The 21,228-nt window shown below is 32.0% G+C and overlaps 4 protein-coding genes and 1 non-coding gene across 6 annotated transcripts; 3 read left to right on the top strand and 2 right to left on the bottom strand.

Moving 5' to 3' along the window:
• The first annotated feature begins 1,319 nt into the window (after positions 1-1,319).
• On the top strand, positions 1,320-4,336 carry LOC112706135 (transcription factor TGA3). The gene is made up of 9 exons (XM_025757272.3): positions 1,320-1,637; positions 2,116-2,283; positions 2,384-2,458; positions 2,558-2,617; positions 2,690-2,767; positions 2,845-2,911; positions 3,003-3,274; positions 3,434-3,661; positions 3,926-4,336. Exons 2-9 carry the CDS (start codon positions 2,152-2,154, stop codon positions 4,076-4,078), a joined length of 1,065 nt encoding a protein of 354 aa, XP_025613057.1. The 5' UTR covers positions 1,320-1,637; positions 2,116-2,151; the 3' UTR covers positions 4,079-4,336.
• A 794-nt stretch (positions 4,337-5,130) lies between these two features.
• LOC112706134 (uncharacterized) lies at positions 5,131-7,760 on the top strand. Its single transcript, XM_025757270.3, has 5 exons — positions 5,131-5,665; positions 6,022-6,096; positions 6,377-6,516; positions 7,041-7,178; positions 7,390-7,760. The coding sequence occupies exons 1-5, from the start codon at positions 5,401-5,403 to the stop codon at positions 7,585-7,587; spliced, it is 816 nt and encodes a 271-aa protein (XP_025613055.1). The 5' UTR covers positions 5,131-5,400; the 3' UTR covers positions 7,588-7,760.
• A 131-nt stretch (positions 7,761-7,891) lies between these two features.
• On the bottom strand, positions 7,892-11,259 carry LOC112706133 (phosphopantothenate--cysteine ligase 2-like). Of its 2 annotated transcripts, none has more exons than XM_025757269.3 (10): positions 10,941-11,259; positions 10,660-10,807; positions 10,368-10,491; positions 10,211-10,255; positions 10,048-10,133; positions 9,529-9,581; positions 9,359-9,418; positions 9,000-9,101; positions 8,490-8,609; positions 7,892-8,409 (listed from the first exon to the last, which is right to left on the bottom strand). In XM_025757269.3, exons 2-10 carry the CDS (start codon positions 10,805-10,807, stop codon positions 8,164-8,166), a joined length of 984 nt encoding a protein of 327 aa, XP_025613054.1. In that variant the 5' UTR covers positions 10,941-11,259; the 3' UTR covers positions 7,892-8,163. The 2 variants fall into 2 exon arrangements, with proteins under 2 accessions (XP_025613054.1, XP_072056786.1); XM_072200685.1 differs by having other exon boundaries at positions 10,936-11,247.
• A 3,018-nt stretch (positions 11,260-14,277) lies between these two features.
• Positions 14,278-14,349, bottom strand: TRNAW-CCA (transfer RNA tryptophan (anticodon CCA)). Its single transcript has one exon. It is a non-coding gene; the product is annotated as a tRNA-Trp (tRNA).
• A 59-nt stretch (positions 14,350-14,408) lies between these two features.
• On the top strand, positions 14,409-17,343 carry LOC112706132 (inactive RHOMBOID-like protein 8). The gene is made up of 6 exons (XM_025757268.3): positions 14,409-14,929; positions 15,102-15,265; positions 15,396-15,559; positions 15,645-15,919; positions 16,033-16,159; positions 16,757-17,343. Exons 1-6 carry the CDS (start codon positions 14,628-14,630, stop codon positions 16,874-16,876), a joined length of 1,152 nt encoding a protein of 383 aa, XP_025613053.2. The 5' UTR covers positions 14,409-14,627; the 3' UTR covers positions 16,877-17,343.
• The last annotated feature ends 3,885 nt before the right edge of the window (positions 17,344-21,228 follow it).

The raw sequence follows: 21,228 nt of genomic DNA, 5'->3' as shown, positions 1-21,228 counted from the left end.
ATTTATTTTTTTTTAAAGCTACATGTTTGCGTCAAACATTCTTTTTCATAGTAGTGTCAGCTGTTTACGCGTAATACAATTTTTTTATGCACCAACTAATAGGGTCCATGAAGCAAGAAATTTTATTTAAATAATCATAAGTGGGATCGATAATTATATAAGCACATAAACATCAACCAGCAATTATTTTTTTCCCATCGGAATCTTTTAAAAGACACAGAAAACTTACTCGACAAGCTATGAGTGCAACTAGGTATGTGATTATTCAACATGGATAATTCTAACTGGAGATGAAATTTCAGTTATTAACATGATTCTTTTGGTATATAGTTTATTGTGCACAGCACAGAGATGAAAAACATAGAGGTGAGAGTAAAGAGTGAAGATCATAAATATTTACACAACTATATTACGTGTACACTAAAATCAGCTATCAAAGTTAATTATTAGTATAAAATATATATTAAAATATAAATATACATTGAAAATAACTAAACATGTATTTTAGTATACGAATATCATTTTTGATATTTGTATTATACTATATACAAATATTTTATTAATGAATTTTTTTTATGATACAAAATGTAAGTTTTTACTATATTATTACAATTAATCTACTATGAATTTGAATTCTATTTAACAGTTAATTAATAGATTAAGATAAGATTTAAATCGCTTCAACGTAAGAATAAATTAATTACTCGACCAAACCAAATTAGCTATCAGAGCATTACTAAATTTGTACGAGCATTATTGTAATGTTTATATTTCAATTTCCCTTGATAACATATGATATAAAATGAATGTTAAAGTAACCGAATTTTACAACAAGAGTTGATTAAAACAAACACTTTTAACATTAAGAGATACATGAAGACCAAAGTATCACAAATAATTTAAAATTTCTCTAATGGGGCTAGTTATCTATACATGCATGGCCTTTTGGTAGCAGATAGATTAAATAAAAAGTGGTGCTATCGTTCGTTAGAAAAATCCAAAAATCATATAAAACGCATAGAGTTTGATAATAATTTGAGAGATCACTACAGTTGAAAGTCAAAATAAGGGGGAAATAAAGAAATTATTGATTAAAGTTGAACTCACACACTGTTATTGATGCATATTAGGTGATGGGGAAAAAAGAAAAAAAGAAAGTTGAAAACTGGCCACTTTAAGAAATCTTTATCTCCTCTTTTATGAAAAAGCATTTGTGTGTGTGTGTGATCCATGTCGTTATTATGAGAAACCATATTATAGAGTTGAAGAGACAACAACTTTGGTCGAATATATCTAATAACACTACTTAAATAGTTTTCATGCTCAACTATACCATATTATATATTGATATTATTCATTTATTATTATTATTTAACAAAGTTGAGGTGTCAGGTTTGTAACACTATACATTACTTTGGTTAAACAATTTATTTAATTATTTAGCAATAGCTAAAGCCTTTTTTTCTTTTTCCAAAAACATACAGGATAAGGTTTCTTTGTTCATATATATATAATCTCCTTCTCCAAAGTTTCTAGGAATAAATATATAATGATACTAATGATAGAGGAGTTATATACATGTTCTGCAGTAAGGCAAGGTTTTTTGGCATCTGGTTTTCCTAGCTAGCTGCAAATAGGTATGTCATATGTCACTAGCTATATATGTGTTCCTAAACTGTATTTACTATTTTACTATGTAGCACTACTTATTAGTTAAATTTGAAATTCTAACCATTTTTAATGTACTATATTGTTTAGTTAGTTATTTTGTGTGTGTGTGTGTGTGTGTGTGTTATAGCAAGTTTTTGCAGAAAACTCACATGAATTGATATGATGATGTATTTATTGAAAATGGAAGGAATATGAGAAAATCAGAAGAACCAAAACATGTTATTTCAGTGTTTCTTGAGACCTTATTCTCTGTATAGACTCTGCATCCTTCAATAGTGATTCAATCCTTAATAGTATGTATTATTCTACATTCTGGGAAGTGCTAACTAGCATGCATGTCATGCTTGGAATATTCATATGAGAATGAAATGAAGAGAACATTGCATGTTTGTTAATTATTATTGTGTGTCAAATTAATAATGATGCACCTTTTTTCTTGTTTAGAAACAACCCTTTTTTGCAGGAAATAGAAGAAAATCAATGGATATATTTGAGACATTCCCACAAGTTAGCATGTGGGGTGACAACTTTAAGGTTGATGGTGGCCTCATAAATTCAATCACTTCTCCAATGTTGTTGATGAGCACAAGCACCATGGCCATGGATAACAAGGTTGATTAATTAGAGAGCATGAGTTTTTTCTATCAGCTTTATTATTATCTTCTAATCTAGATTGTAATTTGTAACCAACTTTTGAATTTGATTTCTACAGCCTGAATATGTTCCACATGAATTGAGGGAACAATCTAGACAAAATCAAGAGGCTACCAATAAAGATGTTAGTAAGGTAATGAAATTTCATGAGAGTGTTACTCTTAAAACATTTGCAATGTATCTTGATCATGAATGATCTTGTTTTGTTAGGCTCTGACATTATTTTGTCTAGGTACTAAGACGGCTAGCTCAGAATCGAGAGGCAGCTCGGAAGAGCCGACTGCGAAAAAAGGTAGCGAAATTGGACTTACAAAGAAGGTAGCCAATGTTTTTGTGTTCTGATTTGTAATTCTGTTCTTGATAGGCTTATGTTCAACAATTAGAAACAAGCCGTTTGAAGCTCATGCAATTGGAGGAGGAGATTGTTAAAGCCAAAAAGCAGGTGATAATGCTAAACTCAAAAACCATATCAATGATTTATGCTCCTTAATCATATATAACTAAAAGGATTCCTTGCAGAGTATGTATATTGGAAACAATCCATTGGATGCTAGTTATATGGGATCTTCTGGATCATTAAACTCAGGTTTGTGAATTCTTATACCAATAGTTTTTTTTAACCTTCCTTACAATAAATTCTTCTATTAAGTGGTGGTCCTTGTATATATGTGAAGCAGGGATTGTTTTGTTTGAAATTGAATATGGAAATTGGATTGAAGAGCAACACAAACTGAATGAAGAACTCAGAAATGCATTCCAAACTCAAGCACCTGATGAACAACTCAATCAACTTGTTCAAACTCTGTTGAATCATTACTCAAATCTTTTCAAGATGAAATCAGATGCTGCAAAGGCTGATATATTCTACCTAATCAGTGGTGTCTGGAAATCATCCGCGGAGCGCCTTTTCCTTTGGATCGGAGGATCTCGCCCTTCGCAGCTTCTAAGTGTAATCTGATTCATATAACATTGTAACTCATTTGCATCAAAAATCTTGCTTCCTTAGAACAAACAGAATATCAATATGAATTTTGGTAATAACAAAAAAATTAAATTGTTAATTGTGGACAACCTCAATTAACTAGCAATCTTTTTTATTTTCTTGCAGATCATTGTGCCACAGCTTGAACCTTTAACTGAACAACAAACTGCTAGCATTAGCAGACTCCGGCTATCGTCGCAACAAGCCGAAGATGCTCTCTCACAAGGACTGGATAAACTCCAGCAGAGTCTTGTCCACAACATTGCAGTTGATCCATTGGTAGCAGGAAACTTTGGGTTTCAGATGGCTGATTCCATTGAGAAAATTGAGGGACTTGAAGGCTTCCTTAACCAGGTAACACAACATCAAATACCTGAATTAGTCTTCAGATCGGACACTTTAGTTCTCAATAAATTTTTATTTTTTAGAAATTCTTGTGGACAATAGAGCGAGTTCAGTCAATAGCAACAGAGAAGATAGACTAGTTATGCAGTGCATCAATCTATCTCCTCTGTTGCTACTGACTAAGCTCTATTGTCCACAATTTTTGATAATTATTCTGGAGACAGATTGGTTCCTCCATCACTAATACATTTATCCGGTCGATAATGAATACAGGCAGATCATCTTAGGCAACAGACACTGATACACATGTCAAGGATCCTAACAACACATCAAGCTGCTCAAGGATTGCTGGCTTTGGGGCAATACTTGCAAAGACTTCGTTCTCTTAGTTCTCTTTGGGCTTCTCGTCCATCTCAACCTCTCTAGATGCTTCTCATTTCATTGCATAGCAATGACTCAAGTTGTGCAAGTCCTTTCCATATCTTTTAATCTATCACTGTCTTTGGATTAATCAAATAGTGACACTGATAGATGAAAGAGAACAATATCTATGCGTATTATGTAGTGTGTACCATGATGCCTACTTATCTATTATCTTGGTCTAGAGAGTTTGCTTGTACATATCATCTTTAATACTATATTATAAAATAATAATATTTGAAAAACAAAATAAATTAGTGAAAACATCCAAAACTTATTTTATTTAACATTCATTAATTATTGTTAGAATTAATGAATACTAAATAAGATAAGTTTAAATTATTTGAACTTATTTTTTATTGTTTTTCTAACATTATCGATTATAAAATATGAGCCAAAGTTAGAATTTGAGAATCATGTGGTAATGTCATTGATCTTTAGGTAAAGAAAAAAAAAAGGCTTAGTTGTATCTTTGATTTTGTAAAATTGCTCACTGTAAGTAAAATCTCTAAAACAAAAGCATGCAATTAAATACATAAGATAATTAATTTGTTTTGAAAAGAATCACAGTCACATCTTTTTGCAGAGGATGGTGGATGAGAGGTGGGTGATGATGAGAAGACGGCAAGCAATATAGGATTAAAAAAAAAATTTCTAAAGGGAAATAGTTGTTAAAATGTTAAATTGAGAACCTAATCATCTTGGATTAAAATAATAGGACTCTGATATATAAAACAGTATTAAGTATTAACACATCTGAAAAAAATATTTGTTCTAAGATTTTATGTCAGTTTTATGCAGACAATTAGTATTAAGTATTAACACATTAATAAAAATAAATATTTTTTAAATTTATTATTTAAAAATTTATTTAAACACAAAAATCTAATTCAATAATTAAAATTAAATTAAATTGATAAATAATTAAATATTATATAATAAAAATAAACGTTACAATGTATAACTAATTAACTAATTTTTTTAATTTATTTTTTAAGGAATTCATCTAAAAAGAACCGTAAAAATCTTTACTCTCTTAAACTTAAAAAAATTGCACCCCTGAGAATTGAGATTGAGGGAAATTTCAGAAAAATAATTAACAAAAAGAAGGAAAGGAAAATAAGAACTGCAAAAATTCAAAGATTCTATAAGATTCACATATTAAACAGAGGTTCGTTGTCATTGAGGGCCATCACGTATTCTCTTCCTTAAACTTCCACGACCCTCCCCCGAAAAAAAAAAATTTGCACTTGGGTGGTTCTGGTTTCTGCGTTGCATCGTTGCGTTGATTTTCAGGTGGAAGAGCTTCCAAATTTCACCGGAACATTATGAGCAATTTGATAACCCTGTGTAGGCCTCACACACTGTTCTTCTCTTCTTTCATTACTTGCAGACACCAGTTTCAAACCAGGGCTTCTTCTTTTCGGAACCCTAATTGCAATTCCCGTTTTCCCTCTTTCTCGTTATACTCTTCCTGGCTCATCGATTCCTGGGGTTCGAGCAGGACTGGACTATGGTTTCGCGTTAATCAGAGGAGAACTCTGGCCAAGGCTTCAAATTGGGACGAACAACAATCCCCGTATGAAACCCTTGGTAAAATACTGAAACTTTTCACTCTAAAGTTTGTTCCTTTTCCCGAAAACAACGAAAATGGAAGAAAAGGAAAAAAAATTTCAGCCGAAACAGAGTCTTGCAGCTGAAAAGACTACCGATTATAATTCGGGTTTCGCTAAAGTTGAAACTTTTTACTGAATTTTTTTTTTTGGAAAACTTCTAGTTATTATTGAATTCAATGCATTTGGGGTTGTCACCTTCATTCGTGAATGGTTGTTTGTGTAGTGGTGTAAATGATGTTAGCCTTTGTTGTAGGAAGAGAATAGGGATGGAAAAATTCCCATGGATACTTGTTTTGACAGTTGATTCTTCAATTGACTATGCTGAAACAACAGAATTGGACAGAGATGCTGATGAAGAACAGATAAAGAGCGCTTATCGACGATTGGCTAAATTCTATCATCCAGATGGTATGTAACTATATATGTTAATTCCAGCCACTGCTTCATTGAAGGGTTGTTTGTAACACTGATTTATGATGGCCTACCTTATCACATCTAGAAGCAATATGTTCATCTGTCTATTTAACTTGAAGCTTAGCATCTGCAGCTACTTTGCATTGTGGCGTTTACATCTTGTTTTGGATACTAGTAGTTTGCTAGAAGTACGGTTCCACTGTGCTTGTGTTGTTTTCTAAGATGAACTTAATGTCTGAATACATATAGTAACTCTACTTCACTATTCCCCCAGTCTATGATGGTAGAGGATCCCTTGAGGAAGGCGAAACAGCAGAAGCTAGGTTCATTAAGATCCAAGCTGCTTATGAATTGCTTATAGACGATGAGAAGCGAAGACGGTATGATATGGATAACCGAGTCAACCCTATGAAGGTAATATCTTTTATGCATCTGACTACCTTCGCAGTTGATTCTATTACTTGTTAAGTTTTATCTTTCATAGAGGAACTTCAATATATTTAACTTTTGTTTTTCTAACTTTTAACATTTTTAGAACATGTGTGCATTGTCTTTTAATTTCTATACTTCAAAGGTTGGTGGGTAAAACTATGTCTACGATTGTTACAGTTCCACATACAAAGTGTTGTCATATTGATATATTAAACTGCCTTATTCTTCGATCTTACAATCCTATAGCAAAGTAGGACATGCTATCAATTTCTTCCCTTTGTATAAGCGTGCCAGATTGAGTTACTTAATCAGATATTACTATTTTGTGTTTCCTATGGAGATTGCACTTATCAATTTCTTTACTTTTTTATCTTTTGAATCATAGGAGTGTCTAAGTTTGATTTGTGAACCGGGACCATATCCTTTCTTCTTTTTGTAATCTCATAACACATTACTTCTCTTCATATTATCAAATGTCAATTGAAGTGGTGTTTTGATTCCTTCAGGCGTCTGAGGCATGGATGGAGTGGCTAATGAAAAAGCGAAAAGCTTTTGATCAACGTGGTGATATGGCAGTTGCTGCTTGGGCTGAGCAGCAACAGCGAGAGTTGAATCTACGTTTCCGTCAACTTTCTCGTTCAAAGGTATTAGGGCATACTTAAAATTTATCACTTCCAGGTTTGAGTGAATTTTAAAGAATACAGGGCATAAATTAAGTCAAAACAACAGTTATTTTGAATAGAAGGAAGTAGTTTTTCACCCTAAAGTAGAATTTGTGTTTTGAAATGGCAACAGTATCACATGGTTATGTTTTTCTTTAGTTTTATGTGACTGAAATAGTTTGTAAAATCTTAGATGGATCCTGATGAGGCAAGGAAGATTCTAGCTAGAGAGAAGGCAGCTGCTGCTAAGAATTTCTCCAATACCCTTAAAAGGCACACACTTGTTCTCAAGAAAAGAGATTTGATGAGAAGAAAGGCAGAGCAAGATCAAGATAAACTTATCAGCCAGCTCTTGGCGGCAGAAGGTCTTGAATCAGATAGTGATGAATGAAAATGGGACATAATTCCCACTTATCAATAGCTAATATTTTATTCAATACCATAATGTTTCCTCCCCAAATCTAATTCATTTTTAATTATATTATTATACGGAATATAGGTGTACATATATGCATTTTGTAACTTATATATAGTATAAAGATGAATGAGATTTTTCTTTCCCAATTGTAGCACTTAATTACTTTGATAGGAAATCCTGTATGTATATGTAGTTATGGTAATTGTTATCTTTAAAAATTATGAATTATTGATTTTTCTTTCTCCCATCAATAATTGAGATGTATCATGTACTATACTTTAAACAAGCTAAATCCAATATGGTTAAATATTAAAAAAAGTAGAAAACTTGTAACCTTGATACAGTACATTAAAATTTAAACTACTTATTTCTCCCATTGAAACTATCTCCTTTTTAACACTATTTCTATTTTCTCTTCCTTCATTTACTAAAACCACAATTTCAATATATCTATATTGTGTAATCCTTTTCATTTTCATGGTTTTATTACATACAACGAGAGTTGAGTTGTCATGGAATTGCAACATGGAGAAGAAGCCAAAAAGTGAATCACCTCGTTCTCTTAGAATCCTCAATGTAAGCTGAATGTCTCTGAGAAAGAAGCTTAATGAGGGGATTCTTTACATCATCATCAGCCTTACTCTTATCTCGTTGAACTGTAATCTTGTCGTCAATGGTGACAACCACCACTTGCTCCTTGCGCGTGGAGAGCTCGTTCGCAACAACAGCATGCATATTGTACTTCTCGAGAGCACCCCGCGCCTTATTTAGAAGAATGTTTGAATCTGTCTCTAACTGTTAACCAGGGAGGAAAGGTAAGTATTACAATATTACTCCAAAAAGTTGTAAAGACTAAATATCCAACCCATCAATACCTTGAAAGATATACAAAAAGCAAGGGGTGCCCAATCTTTTCTAAGCACTGATAGCATCTTTGGCACTTGAACAAGTTTCACATCCAAGATGTGAGATCCAGACTGAATTTTATGTTCTACCTGCATAGGATAAATATATAGCAAGTAGATATTACCAAGTCAAGTATATTTTATGAATTGAGGTGTTTTAATTTCAAGATCCTAGCTTTGCAGAGCAATTTTCACGGTAATCATTAATCTCAAAATCACCCTTAAATAGTTCCGATGATTCAATAAATGTTTTTCTGCTCATATTTTTCAGTTTTCACAATCTAAGCAGGACTAATTAAGTTATGCTGTGTTATCTGTATGCTAATTCTCTAAATAATAACTAACTCTAGCACAGATGTTGAAATTGACATGGTTAATATTCTTGTATCTTAACATATTACAAAATCATTCAAGCCATAGTTGAAGTTAATAAGGCATGAAACTTTCATGGAAAGAAGAACCAACATATCAATTTTATACCATGTCCTTCCAAGGAACATAAAAGTCAGATACTGCAGCAGCAAGATAGAACATTGCACGTGGGCCGATATCCTTCATTGGCTTTGAAATGATTTGCAGCATCTACAAAATAAAAAACATATTTATCAATGATCAATTTGTGCCAAGATATATAATGATTAAGCACATAAAGTTAAGCTGCAAAATAACAAGTTGCTCCAGCCATCTGATGAACCCACGGAAATGAAAAATAAAAAATAAACAAATTATTGCTGCCAAACACCAAGACAGGAAGAAACTATATACACCATGTAACAGATTGTGCTGCATTGTTACATAAAATTAATAAAAAGAAATTACAGTGACGGAGTGAAGCTAACCTGAAGATACTCAAATATAGTGCTGAAAGGAAGCTTTAACAGGAGACCACTAGTCACTGGCTGCAATAATATGATATCGTAGTAAGGCTATACTTATTAACAAAGCAAAATGGAATTAGATGGAAAATAAAAAAACAATGAAATGACAAAATCTTAGCTACAGATCATACAGCATGATGATCCATGATGGCGGTCTTCACTGCTTTAGAATAAGCCTCACGGACTGAAGTATATAACAGCATTCACCAAAATGCATTATATTCACCAAAACAGCAATATAAGAAAAAATGAAGTGGGCATGCAAAATAACATCATTACAAATTACACAATTAAGTATCATTTTGAGTGGTCTTCATCTAAGGACAAGATTAAAAATCAAAGGAAATTGCATTATATGATGAAATTATGTATATGATGGAATCTTGTCCGCCTTTAGTGAATCAAGATAAAAATTACGAATCTTCTAGAGGAAGAAGAGGGGAAAAGAAAATCTTACAAGGAACTTAACATCTTTGTTTTATACAACTAACGACCCACATGATCAAGTCTTTCATTTCAGTTTATCACAATTTTAAGTGCAAATTCTAATGTGAAGCATTGCTAGTAGAGTTATTGGTATCATTTTATTTATATTCTTTTCCTTCCCTTTTTTAATTGTAGTAGAAGAGGATGAAGCAGAAACCAAAGACCTTGAATGTTTAATCTTTCGGTGGCCTCAAAGCATTCAAGTAAGGGATCATCAGGAAGGGATCTACAGAATGGCTGGAAACTTCCTCTGAACAAGAGTTACAGGTAAGTAAGCAACAACACACAAAAAACAAACGTAAAAGAAGGATATACAGAAAAATTCACCTCCGGTACAAGAAGATCACAGCATATCCCGCCTTCAGAAAATACCTACACTATAGCAACATAGTATTCATTCCCCTCCAAGAGATCACCAAACAAATATCCAAGAAAAAGTTTCATTGACAAGAACAAGAACAAGAGCAAATGCAAGAACAAATACTCAGTGGATGTGGCTCCCCTATGACCTGAACTAAAGTTGTCAACATAGCGAACGCACCGCTGCTCCAATGGAGCAGTGGTGCCACCAGAAGTCACACAAACAATTCTCCTACCTATCCCATTTTCTGTGAAGGCAACAACAACAACAACAACAAAAATCCACCACACATTATGCAGGGCAAGCATAAAAAAAACACAAAAGGAGAAATGCCAATAAAAGAAAGCATAATTTTTAATGGTCTAGAACACAATACAATACGATACAAAAGAGTGTCACTGTCACAATCACTTGCCTGAAGATAAAGAATTCAGCTGAATGAAGTGATTCAATTTCTGAAAGATGTCATTCATATTCTGGAGAGGTGGAGCAGAATCAAAGAACGCTTTGACTTGTGAATCAAGGGTTTTCTCAGGATCTTGGGATCCATTTGGTGCATCCATCTGAAACAATTACACCCACAATGTCATTTATCATTCAAACCCATCAGAGATAACGCAGAAGGAATTAGAAAAGTAAAATATATAACAAAAAAAAAATCAAATTTTTTGGGTGCTCAGGGATAGAATACCTCACCTTGAAGGCTTGAAGGAAAGACTTTCAGATTTGGGGGGTTATTATTCGCACAAATGAAATCCAAAATCAGTTAGTTAGGGAGAAGAATCAGAATCTTACGTTGCATGTTTATGGAGCGATTGGGTTCAAATTTTATATAATCCAAAATTTCAGGAAGAAATAGTTTTGATTAATAGCCGACAATTGGCGCCATGAAGATTTAGATTAACGTGGTGTTTGGAAAGCAAAGGAATTATATTCTCTCAAGAAATCTAAAGTGGAACAGAGCAAGATATTAAAAGCCGAAACTTCAACAATGGCTAATGTTGAGTTAATACTCAATTTGGCTTGAAATTTAAGTCGAATTTAAATTCACTTCTAAAATTATAAATGGCTTAATTCAACTTTTAAATTTACAATAATAATTTATTTAGTTTTATAAAGGGCGTATTAATTTTATATGTTAACTTGTTAAGATTTAAATTTTTTATCTAGATTTTATATAATTAAAATCTATTAGAACTTAGTTTGATAAAGTTTTTACTTTTCAAAAGTAGCTTATAAAAGTTAACTTTTTAAAAGTTGTAGCATTTATATTTGGTAAATCAAATCAAAAACTTTTAATAAATATAAGTAACATTAATTGGTTTGATAAAATAGTTTTTAAAATTTAAAAATACTATAATAGACATAAATATAAGCGTTAAATTTAAAAATTAGTTAACATATGAGGTTATATTAAACTTTTAAATTTTGAAAAGTACAGTCAATTTTAAAAAGCTCTATTTTAAGTGCTTTTGAAAGTACCCAAACTACAAGCACAAGTCTTTTTTATTTACTAAACACAAAATCAGAAACTTGAGCTTCTAAAAAGCACAAACATCTCTTCAAAAAGCTTTAGCAAACCAACTCTAGATCTCTTAAAAGCGTAATTGACTCCCTAACATTTTATGAAGCGGACAAGTTTAATTTGAAAATTTTGTAACTTTAAAAGCAGCAATTAAACTTATGTAGTTCTAAGAAATCTTGATTATATAGAAGGTAGGCAAAGAATTTAAATTATAATAGATTAATATATCAAATCAACATATCCTTAATCGAGATTAACTCAAGAATTAATGTGAATTACGATTATAAATTTCGAAATCCAATTTGAGTAGGGATGAACGTGGATCGGATCGGATTGGATATGGTCAAAATTTCGATTCGATCCGCACTAAAATCATCGGATTAGATCGGATCCAATATCCGTAGTTTTTAAAGTTGGATCCGATCCGATCCGCTGCGGATCGGATATCGAATATATCCGCAAAATACAAAAATATTTTTAAAAACTTATTTTTATTAAAAAATATCAATAAAATTCATTTTTTCTATTCTTTTAAATATGTCTACTCTTAAAATAATATTAAACATACTTTTCTTAAATAATGAATTAAAATAATACAACATATATGATAATTATTAGTTGAAATAAAACATAAAACAAATATTTACTTATTTATTTCTTTATTTTTGCGGATACGCGATCGGATATGCGGATACCAACACAAAATCCGCAATCCGATCCAATCCGAAAACCTTGTGGATCGGATCCATATCTGCAATTTTCGTATCGAATTCGGATAAACACCACGGATATGCGGATCAGAATCGATCCATGAACACTCCTAAATTTGAGTCTATTAAAAATTTAAGGATAAAATTAAATTCAACTTTAAATTTTAAGGACGAAATTGAGTATTAACTCGACTAATATTTTATAATATTTTTATTATATTAATACAAATAAATTTAATTATTTATCTAATTTAAATTTAATTATTTTATTATAATGGATTTATTTATTTTAGTAATTAATTATTTAATTAAGAATATATAAATTAATATATATTAATATACATAAATATATAATAATTATTTTAGTAATTAACTTTTAATAATGACAGATTTTTTAACTTAATTTGTTGAAATCTAACCTTGATTTTGGCTAACTAAACTCCTAATGAATTAGCCAGGATTGATAAATTTAGATGTTTGATGTTAGATACGCCTATTTAAGTTGGTGACCTCCAAACATACCTCAACCCCCAACATTAATTATTTATTAATAGCTTTGATTTTATGCATGGATCAAAACAATTATTTGCAAGTAGTTATAATTATATATACATAAATCTTACGTGTATATAAAAACTAATTATTATATATTTATAGAATAAATTATTAAAATAATATGCAAAAATTTATATCGCTGATAAAAAAAATACTAAAAATTGTTAACGAAAAATAACATTTTAAAAAATTTAATAATGATTAATTTTTTATTTTATTACTTTAAAAATATATTTCTTTAAAGAACTCACCTAAAATTGAGGCGTCTCATCTCACGTGCAAGAGAGACAGAAAGATAAATGAAGATTGTCAAAGCAAAACTACAAAAGTAACATCAATGGAATGGTGGTGAATAACTCATATTTGTTGGGATGGTAGTGGTTATAACTTATAAGATGAACCAACCTTATTAACAATTAGGGATTATGTGACCTTAGGTTTTTTTCATCTTAGTTGTGAATTTTTCAATTCCTTATTTCTCTTTGGGTCCCTTGCCGCTTTCAATTTGTCATTTTATCTTGTATCAACTATAATATAACATACACACAATTTATGTACATAGAAAAAAATGTGTATAACTATGGAATATACTTTTAATCTTTTATCAAATATTAATATTATTGTCAGGATAGTTACAAAAATTCAGTCATTTAGATGGAAAAGGTCATATAACTAATTTTTTGATGTTTTCAACTTTTGTTTTATATATGTTTAAAATTTGGATTTCATGTCTATTGCCTTGGATGTTGCAAACTTACAATCTGCCTTCTTTTCCTTTTTTTTTTTTTTTGTCGGATATGTCACAATTCACTTCTTCATTCAAGTTTTGTATACTAACAACAATTGTGTATGTAAAATTTTACAGTAAATATGATATGAACAATTAATTTGTTTACAACGCTCATACAACTATTAAAGTACTATGTTTTGAGATAATTTACTTTAGTATATTTCTAACATTACCCTACCATATATCAAATTGTACATATATTAATTATTCATATAATATTTGTAGAATGTAACTAATGCCCTTTATATTGAATGAAAATATTATATAGTGACTAGTGAGTATATTAAGTTATTAACTGAGAGAGAGCGAAATTTAGTCCAAATGATGCTGCCTTTCTTTGGCCCAAAACAGAAGCAAAACCATACTGATAAAAAATGTTATTATGGGCCTAGGCCCGTTAAAATACCAAAAAAGTAAAAATTGATCCGGCGGTAGCTTTACGGATCGGGATATTGAACCCGACGTGAATCGAACACGCAACCTTCTGATCTGGAGTCAGACGCGCTACCATTGCGCCACGGATCCGCTTGCTACTTCACTCGCGTATTGACATAAATATGCATCATCTTACTACCACCCCCTTCGTTTACTGATCAGTCCCCAAAGAAAATCAGAAACAGAAAGTCAGAAACCGAAACGCAAAAAAAAAAAAAAATATATTTCCCGCCAATCTCAACAAACATAACCGTTTTCTCTCTCTAGAAATTCCCACCAACAAACCAACTCGTAGCACATTTTCCACTTCTCGCTGGAAAAAACACAATATCGGTGGTGAAAGGTTACAGTGAGAAGAAGAATCGGAAATGGCGGCGGAAGGAGGTTCCGATCAATTCATCGACATCGTTAAGCTCTCTCCTCCGGCAAAGTTCCCGGCGGCATTCCCCCAGGACCTCAAGGTGGCTCCCTCCTTGAAGCGCCGCCGTTCTGGCGGTGACACGTGGGTGGTGTCAGTGTTCGTGATCATCCACGTGGGCGTCTTCATCGCAACGATGCTGGTCAATGATTGCTGGACGAACTCCAACGGCGACTGCGCCCTAAAAACCCTCGGAAGGTTCTCCTTCCAACCTCTCTCTGAGAATCCTCTCTTAGGCCCTTCTCAGTCCAAGTGAGTTCTTTTCTTTCTTCCAAAGATTCTCTGAATCTGAAATCTTTTTCTGGTTCTCATTGTGAATTGTATTAAGATAAATATTACTTATTAGGTTATTGTGGATCGAGGTATTCTAAATTTCTAATATCAATTAATCGGAACTTCTCGTTTTGATTTTTGGTTGGTGCAGATTAGAGGAAATGGGAGCGCTTCGGAGGAATTTCGTGACAGAGTATCACCAAACTTGGCGTCTTTTCACCTCTCCATTTCTTCATGCTGGGCTCTTCCACCTCCTCCTCAATCTCTGCAGTATCATCTTCATCGGAATTCACCTAGAGCGCGAGCTTGGACCGTGTAATTATATTTTTCCTTTTACAATGCTTTTCTTTTAGCCTTTTAGGGTTCGGATTCTACTGTCAATTGTTTGTTCTGTTGATTGGAGATAAAATTGCTGATGAATGATGAATCTTTTAATTACTTGCAGTACGGATTGGTGTAATCTATGCAATGTCTGCATTTGGGGGAGCCTTGATGGCTTCTCTTTTTCTTCAGCATACCCCAGCTGTTGCCTCTTCTGGGGCTTTGTATGGATTACTCGGAACTTTACTCTCTGAGCTCATTTGGAACTGGGAATTACAAACCAAAAGGGTAGGATTTGGATTTCTTCGTTGTCATTTCCTTTTCTTGTTTCTTGGTGCCAGCATATTGATTAATTTTCTTTGTTTGAATGCAGGTTTCAGCAATAGTCTCTTTTGTCTTTGTATTTGTTTGCAATTTCATCCTTGGCTTTCTGCCTTATGTCGACAACTTTGCGAGCATTGGAGGTTTCGTATCAGGGTTCCTTCTTGGATCTGTACTTCTACTCAGCAGAAGGCTTGAACTGCCAAAGGTTCCAATCAAAGGAACTCTCTTTGATTATGGTGTCAAGAGTTACATCAAGTTAAAGTTGAAGCAAAACATGGACAGACCGGTTCTCAGGATTGTTTCTTTTATCCTCTTTAGCCTGATGTATGTTACTTGTTTCTTTATCCTTGAAAATTTGCATGCCTAGCTGTCTTGTATTATTACTGCTTTCTGGCATGAGTCAAAATATTAAGACTAGAAGTTTCTTGTGTTTGCAGATTGGCCGGTTGTCTTGTGGCAGTTCTTCACGGGATCAACATCAATAGTTATTGCACATGGTGCCCATATGTTGACTGTATCCCTTATACAAGCTGGCACTGCCAAAATGGAGAAACCTCTTGTAAGGTATCAAGCATCCTTGTTAACCTTACCTGAATTGAACAAAACGTATTATTTATACTCACTCTATTTATGCATTGAGTCAACACATTTTCCTCTACCATTAAGTGTGAGACTTATCTTATGTGAATGCCACATCTCATCCAATAGTGGAAGGGTGTGATTGTCGGGCTATGAGTTCATCATATCGTACGATGTAGACAACAAAAATCACAATTAAAAATACCAAACTATGCTATCCCAAAGTAAAATACCAACCCAATGGCTAGTTGAAACATTTCACTTACTTTTGTACGCTAAAATGTTTTGTTTTTTTCTACAATTAACTGACTGCCTTATATTTTGGTTAAATTACTTTATTAGTTCCTGTAGTTTTTAAAATATAAAGACTCAATTACAATTTCCAAATTTAAAAAAAATTATAGACTCAATTACAATTGACAAATTTAACAAAATTAGAGACTGTTAGCGTAATTTAACTTTATATTTATTAATACACCATTAGTGATTATAGATAAGTTTCCTTCCTGTTGAAAGGGGAAAACAAAAAGAATATATAGAAGCTTCCTTCAAGCTAATATTGGTTATATGCTACAATTGCAGACAATGGTGAGCGATGATCAGATGACATTGACCTGTATGGGGAATGGAAACTTCAGGGTCTTTCCTTTTACGAACATCTCTCGGACAAGGATCAGTGATCTATGCAATCTGATATGCTGATGAAACTACAAGTTTCAATGATCACTTGTGCCACAAATTACTTGGGAAATGCTGGATAGCTGAAAGATAGCTTTGTATCTTGCCATTTTTGTCATGTTCTTTTTTCCCGGAGATGGAGCTATAGGACCTCATTTAGAAGCTTGAGCAAGTTCGGTGTAACACAAGATGAATCCTATTCATTCTTGTAAAAAATTGCTGTAGAAATAAATAAGGGTTATCCCTTCTAGATAAGTGACCATTTCATTTCATAGCTTTGTAAAAAATTGTGATTTGAAAAATATTTTCATCACTTTTTTTTTTGGGTGTATTCAACTGGACTTATTATCTCTCTTTCTCATCAAGAGAAAAAATAAGTCCAAACTCCAAAGTGAAAACACAAAAAAAGGGGGGGTTACTACTGTTGTCACTTTCATCCCATATTAAATAAAAGCTTGAATGACAGCTATGATACTTGGAAATTCCCAGCAGATCCGGATTCTGGCTGCTTCTGATTCAGCTCTATAACTAGATTATGGCCATGGTTGAGGTTTGTGAGCTGTTGTTGAGCACCCACCGCCGCCTTCTTTACAGTTAACAATAGCCATGGAAGTGGGGCTATGCCTGACCCTGTTTATTGCCCTTCAAAGTTTCCGCACATAATTAACAAAAAAGGGTTCAATTGTATAGATCCATCAAGTCACTAGAGTAGGTTCATCCAACTCGCTGTCAAACCAATCCAAATTGGACGCGAAGCAAGTTTTTCATTTATTTATTTATTTTTATCGTTTTCAATTGCAGGGCTCCACTTTGTTATTATTTATTTTTGAACCATATCTCGGCTGAAAATTCCAAGTCATTTTCATTGGTCCGTGGTACTGTCGGCTAGTGAAATATATACACACTGGACCAGTGTACTTGTTATATTCCAAGGGAAAAACCATTAATATCCCCTGAAATGCTTGAACTATGCATTTATATATGCGGTGGATACTTGAACTGTGCATTATATGGTGGTAGCAGTCTTTGTCCACTTTTTATGTGTGCTGGAACAGCTGGGTACTCTACTCCTCCATCAAATTTTAAAGTGGATTTCTTTCATATTCAAGTCCCTTGAGTAACTTTGATGAGCCTATATTACAACAAAGTTCATCTGAAAGTTATTTGAACCCTCTTGGCATTTGCACCTATTATTGTGTACCACATCTTCTCTCTAACTTGTTTTCCTTTTTCTACTTTCTCTTGTTTAGTGTTTACACTATAATGAGGTTCATATAACATCATTCTTGTTTATTATAGTTTGTATTTAGAATTTTAGGTTTGGACAAGCGAATAACAATTTTTTTCAAACTATCATTTTTAAAATAACTAAAATTTCGATTTAGCTCTTAAAATATTTTCTTATACAATTTTAAATAAGCCGATTCTAAAATTTTTTTGCTAAATTAGATGATTTTATGATTTTAATCATGAAACAATTTCATGTTTTAACTTCTTAATTTATTCTTTTAATTTAGTGTAAAATCTCAATTTTTTAACCCAGATAATTTTATATTTTCAATCTAGAGGCCGAACATATGACCAAGAACAATTATATAAAGCAGACCTTGAATTATGAAAAAAATGGCAATAATATATATGAAGTTCGTGCATAAGCGTAAATAGGAAAGAGTTTTATATTTTTCTTGTCATCCAAAAGTAGAAAACATCCAAAATTAGTAGATAGTTAATAATTGAACTTGATAGATATTTGAGTTAAATATTTTGCAGCAATAGCACACGTAAATCAAAGCTAATATGAAATTTAGTAATTTACATAAATTAATTTTTTATCACTAATTTTCTTTTATAACAACATTAAAGAGGGGAATGCAATATTATATGAGTTTAATTTTAATATATTAATAATGTAAAATATTTTATACAGTTGTACAATTATATTTATTTTTTTGAATGACCATTCACATAATCAATATAAAAAATAATTATTTTTACTGATACAGTATTACATAATTAAAAGCACATGTAAAACTACTTTACACTAACGATGCATTAAAATTAAATTCACATTATATTATATTATTTGGACAAAAAGGTTAGTTGTCTTTGAGAACCGTTGGGTCCCTCCTTATCAAGATCAACTGAAGCTTAATCTATCAAATATTTTTGACAATTGTAATTGCAAAAATATTGCAGCACTTCTATAGCGGCACAAGCACCATTCCATGTAAACCATTAATTCTGGCGACACGTGGCATCTTTTAATCACTCAGCCGCATATCTATGAGTTAAATAATATATATTTTAAATTAAATTGAAGGAGGTAAATTTCAGATATCAAAAATCACTATCATGAAAAATAAAATAAAATAAAATAAAAGGGTAGTTCCAACACCTTCGCCTATCCATATAAAAATAGTCCCCCTAAGATGCCCCCATTTATAAAAGGCCTAGCAGCACTATCAGTATTCCTTGCATTACTATAAATGCTTGTTTGATGGCCTTAAAACACTTTCCTCAACATTTTTGTAATTATGGTGTTCTCCCCTTTTTAAGGCAGAAGAAGAAGAAAGGGACTAAAAGATAACACTAGTGGGAGGGAATCCTGAAGTGGGTGTAACCAAAAAGAAAATTACTTTAATTTTAAATAATTATTAATTCTGTAATTTTTAATGCTATATAGTATTTAATTACAATTTCTCTATTTACATAATCACTTAAAATTTAATTTGGGTTCTGTTACGTGGGTAACTGAAATTGGTAGTTTGGACTTGAAGGATTGGCTTAAGTGTTAATGGAAGAAGGTCTCCGACTTGGTGTGCGCCTGAGAGCTTCCGTACCTGCAAAGACATTTCGATGTCTAAGTCAGTAAAGAGTTAAGCAAGTTTAAAGAGTATTGGAATTTAGAGATATCTTATGGGTGTCAGTGTATTTATAGTGGTGATTCAATAACCATCGTTGGAGTAGTTCTACTTTTCAAGGTGGATAACCGTCCCTTTATCTTAAGATAGTTGAGATATGGCTCCTGGAAATAGGTTGAGAAATTTTGGAGGCGGTTACTTATTTGAATAAGTGTTATCTGCCAGTCATCTCTCGAACCCGACTTCTTTGGGAAGAAGTCCCTGTCGAAACCGATCTCTTTTAAGGAGGTCAATTGGCGGCGAAAGTCAATCTTTAAATTGGGCTTTTTGGTTTATTTGGATCTGAATCGTAGCGTTAGGCCACTATATAAACATGTTTATCATTTCTTAGTTAAATATTGAGGATTCAATTATCGTTTTAACCACTAGAAAATTTCTAAAAATACTAAAAAATATATAACCTATAAAAAAATAGTTTTTACTATTTTAAATATTTGAACCCAAAATCTCTAAATTAGAACATTAGAGATTTACTATTTTAACTAATATCATATTTATTAGACATATTATTAGTGCCTATTAATATACTGGTTCTTATAATGTCAATACGTTAAAACTAATTTGAAAAAATAAATCTGGCAAAAAAGAGAAAGAGGAAAAAGACTTTCTATGATAATCTTTCAGCATCAATAATAATGTTAGTCAAAGATGGGAATACATATCCTATAAAATGAACCTAAAAGACACATAAGATTTTGATCATTGGGTCCTTTCCTCACATATACTAATAATTATAAAGCTCTTTCAACTTGGGGGTTCCTAATAAGAGGTAATATGGCTAATTGGGTTGACTATTAATGAGTCTCCCATCCCCTTTTGCTTCTCTTGTGTTTCACACGCGTTCTCAAGCACACAAAGCAAAACTAGTCCCACAAAAATTTAAAAAAAAAGGGACCCCCATGGATATCATCAACAAGATGCTAGTTGAAAGGGTGGCTCACCTCCTTGTTGGATTATGTGAGTCTTTAAATATGGAAAAAAAAAAAAAAAAAGATGCTAGTTGAAAGGTGTATATGCTTAGGAAAGGATGCCATGAGAATTGTGAAGTAGTAGAATATGATGGTGGACACTTTTATGTGCACCCACCATTACCCTTCTTTATCTCTATTTCAATTTTGAAAAATATTACGTGTAGATATATGTGTGAGATGACATTTAATTCTATTCATTTACAATTATGTTGGATATAATACTAAATTTATACTTAAATTGGAGACAAATACTTTTATATTTTAAGAACATATTTAGTATATATTTTAGGTACAATTGTGACTATTTAATATTTATTCTTTGTTTTCTTTAAAGGTTATAATAGAAATACAATTTAATAATTTGAATAAAATGCTAAAATAATTGATTAATTTTTCAAATATTAGAAATGAAATTAAATTAAATTAAATATTAAAGATAATTTTAAAAATTAACCCTTCATATATTTAAAATTATTACTGATTA

This window comes from Arachis hypogaea, chromosome 8 (genome assembly GCF_003086295.3).
Source record: "Arachis hypogaea cultivar Tifrunner chromosome 8, arahy.Tifrunner.gnm2.J5K5, whole genome shotgun sequence".
NCBI classification, from domain to species: Eukaryota; Viridiplantae; Streptophyta; class Magnoliopsida; order Fabales; family Fabaceae; genus Arachis; species Arachis hypogaea.
The sequence above is the reverse complement of the archived record's forward strand: the minus strand, read 5'-3'. Positions and strand labels throughout refer to the sequence as shown.